The sequence below is a fragment of the Terrapene carolina genome, unplaced genomic scaffold, assembly GCF_002925995.2.
Source record: "Terrapene carolina triunguis isolate 2854851 unplaced genomic scaffold, T_m_triunguis-2.0 Scaffold951, whole genome shotgun sequence".
Lineage (NCBI taxonomy): Eukaryota > Metazoa > Chordata > Testudines > Emydidae > Terrapene > Terrapene triunguis.
Window position 1 is genome coordinate 2,218,177 of NW_020665302.1, and position 3,538 is coordinate 2,221,714.

A 3,538-nucleotide genomic window follows, 5' to 3' on the forward strand; every position below is an offset into this window, starting at 1 on the left:
ACTGCTCCCCACACCGCCCCCTGGCACACGCTGCTCCCTGACCCACACTGCTCCCCACACCGCCCCCTGGCATACTCTGCTCCCTGACCCACACTGCTCCCCACTCTGCCCCCTGAAGCTGGAGGGATTATATCCCTTATTGAACAGCCATACTGTGCCCCATTGAATGGAAGTGGGATGTTCTCATCATCCCTGTACTGACTGAGCCCCTCCTGACCCTGGCTGTGCTGCCAGCTCCCGGCTGTCTTGTGGCAGGGAATTCCCCAGGTTAACGCGGCAACTTGTTAAAACAAAACATCCCCAGGGCTTTTTCCCTGTTAGTATTTAGGACATGGTTATGGTTGATTAAACACTGAGCCAGCTCCTCCTGTAGACACCCGGAAAGCCCCGCTGGCTGCGGGCCGGGGAGGCATGGGGGTCAGGGGAGCACACTTTCACACCCCGATTTCTTTTCTTTTCTAAAGTAGAGATGCAGCCAGCCCCGAAATTTGGATCCAAATCTGGATCACGCCCCAAAGGGCTCCGTTTATGGCTCTGGCCCAATGGCGGGTGTGGGTCCCTGGCCCCCCTGTGACAGCCCGGGGCTGCGTTCGCTTCCCCGAGGTGACGTGTGGCGCTGGGTCCGGGTCCGGGTCCCTTCCCCCATCGCTTCCCAGTTTCGTTTCCCGGCGGCGGAGGAGCGGGGGGGCCGGGGGAAGGAAACCGAAACTCAGCGGTTTTGATTCTCGGTGCGGGGCGGCCCCGGGTGACGAGCTGGCGGCCGGGCTATAAATGAAGACCCGGCGGTGGAGCCGGGCAGAGCGGGTCGGGCTCGAACTCGGACTCGGACTCGGGACGCTGCGGATTCGGAACCAGGGAGACCCCGGCAAGCTGCAGACATGGTGAGGCGCGTCCCGGGGCCGGGGCTGGGGATCGCTCTGCAAGTTCCGGGCTCCGCGGGAGGGCAGCGCGGCAGCTCGGGACCGGAGCCCCCCGGGGTCTCCTGTCCGCTGGGGCCCCACCCCCTCCCGGATTTGGGGGGGACTCCGAGCGCGGGGCCGGGTACAGCCCCCCGCTGCCGGCTGCATGCCCCGCGCCGAGCCGGTAGCAGGGGAAGGGACCGATCGGCACTTCCCGGGGTCCCTTGGCACAGGAAAGGCAGCTGCCGCCTGTATTTACCGCCCCCTCCCAGCCCCGTCTCCGCCTAGCTGCCCCTTTGTCAGGGACCCGACACCCCTTGGGGAGCATCTGAGCTGAGCGCCCCTCGCCCCTGGGGCAGCCCCTGAGCGCTGGCTACTGCACCCCAGCCGGGACTGGGCTCCGAGGGGTGTGAGCAGCCTCATCCCGCCACTGCCCTTCGGGGGGGCTGGGTTTGGGTCCCCTTTCAGCCCATGGAAAGGGATCTGGTGAGCGTTCACAGATCCCCCGTGCGCTGGCATGGACGCCGGTGCGGTGGGTGTGATCACTGCTGTGCTGACTGGGACGCATTTCCCTGCATGTTGCACTGGGGTAATGACTGCCCCCCGTGCCAGGCATTGGAGGGTGTATAGGGGCGTGCCAGGATATGGGGACTGTAACAAGCCCCAACCTGCTTCCCTCCTGGGGGTCTGAGTCCCTGTGGGATGGGCGCCTGGGCTCCCCCTGGGTTCTGACCGCTCTGGGCCGTCTCCTCCGCAGGCCCTGTGGCTCAGCGTGAAGCTGCTGAGTGGCGAGACGCACCGCTTGGAGGTCACCAGCACGACGACCGTCTCGGCTTTCAAGGCCCAGATTGCCCAGAAGACGGGGGTGTCCCCGTACCAGCAGAAGTTGGCCTGCCAGAACGGGGCCTACGTGGAGCTGCGCGATGGCTCCCGGCTCTCCGACTACCAGCTCAATCCTGGAGACATCGTCCTGCTGGTGGTAAAGAACGAGGAGCCCGTCACCATCTTCGTGAAGAACGACAAGGGCAGGACCGGCACCTACACCGTCCTCCCCTCCGACGGGGTCACCCAGTTCAAGGGGCGGGTCCAGCAGCAGGAGAACATCCAGGCGGAGCAGTTCTGGCTCAGCTTTGAGGGGAAGCCGCTCGAGGACGGCCACAAGCTGGGAGATTACAACATCGCCCCCCACTGCACCATCTTCCTGCACCTGCGTCTGCGGGGGGGCTGAGCCCCCGGGGCCTGACTTTCCTGCTCCCTTCCTCTTTTCCTAGATAGACCTTAGCGTCCCAAACATCGTACGCCGGCTTTGGACTCTGGCATGTGAAGCTGTGTCCGGCTCCAGCACTGGCTGGGGTGGGGGGTGATGCAGAGGACTAGGAGAGGGTCTCCGGGAGAGTGAGCATCATGTTGACGCTCGGTTGCCCACAGCACTCGCACCCCATTGTGCACGCGCTCACCAGCTCCTCATCCATCCGTGCATCACATTCCAGTGCAGCATGGTCCCGCTGTGCCAGGCCGTGTGGCTGACCTGGGCCCTGCAGAGCGACTCTGTTCCTTCCAGGGGGCACAGTGGGGCCGGGCTCCCTGCCATGGTGGAAACTCTCTCCCGTAGGAGGTTTGCTCAGTTAGCTCCTCCATGTGAATGAGACACCCCCCCCCCGAACGTGTCTGTCATGCCATGTGTGTAGCGAGTTGTTTCCTTGCTATAGGTGTTGGTGTGGTTCCCCGGCAGCGCTAACCCTAGCGGAAGAGCGCGCTGGCCTCTCCCTTTATCACCGATTGAATTCAGGTGTGACGCTTGCATGCCAACGTCACAAGAAGATCCAGCACAACCCCCTGCTCTGCCTCTTTACGGGCTGTGCCGCTGCTTCATGTGATGTCACATTGGGGTGGGGCTAAGGCTGTAATGACCACTGGGGATAGTGGCCTGTGAAGAAACAAAGGAACTAGCCTGATTAGACTCTGGCATTGGCAGTAAGGATTTCGGTCTTTTTTGTCACAAGACAGTATTTGCGTTTTCTGAACTGTGATTGATGGACTCAGTCTGTGATTGTATTGCACACTAGGGCACTTTGCTTTGTAAATGCATGAGAATGATGATCTAATAGGATCAATAAACAGGTTTCCTCAAATCCTGCCCTGCTCCCGAGTCCCTTCTTTTCTCTGCTGACTCTGATCCATGCTGGTAAACCCTTCCAGGTGATCCGCCCCTGTGCACCGAGCCAAGCTCTTACCCTACGCCCCCAAACACTGGCCTCACCCCAAGAGGAGGATACCCCCAGACCAGCCAGCTGTGCTGCCCTTTGGATATGAGAGAAAGGAATTACAGCTGAGGTGTATATAAGGTTGTGACGAAGTGGGATTGTTCTTAATGTTTTCTTTGAATACTGAGTGGGGAGTATTGACCTGGGAAGGCTGCAGGGGAGTTTGGCTGGGACTGTCTGCATTGGGGGATGAGAGACTTTCCTTGAGGGAAGATACCTGAGCACATAACATGAGAACCACTTACTCTGGGTTAATTAATAAACAAAAGTGATTTTGTTAAGTATAAAAGGTAGGATTTAAGTCGTTTTGAGTAATAACAGACAGAACAAAGTAAGTTACCAAGCAAAATGAAACAAAACTCGCAAGTCTAAGCC

The 3,538-nt window shown here is 59.9% G+C and overlaps 1 protein-coding gene across 1 annotated transcript; it reads left to right on the forward strand.

The window, feature by feature from the left end:
- Positions 1-816: 816 nt before the first annotated feature.
- Positions 817-3,035, forward strand: ISG15 (ISG15 ubiquitin like modifier). Its single transcript, XM_026661224.2, has 2 exons — positions 817-881; positions 1,657-3,035. The coding sequence occupies exons 1-2, from the start codon at positions 879-881 to the stop codon at positions 2,125-2,127; spliced, it is 474 nt and encodes a 157-aa protein (XP_026517009.1). The 5' UTR covers positions 817-878; the 3' UTR covers positions 2,128-3,035.
- The last annotated feature ends 503 nt before the right edge of the window (positions 3,036-3,538 follow it).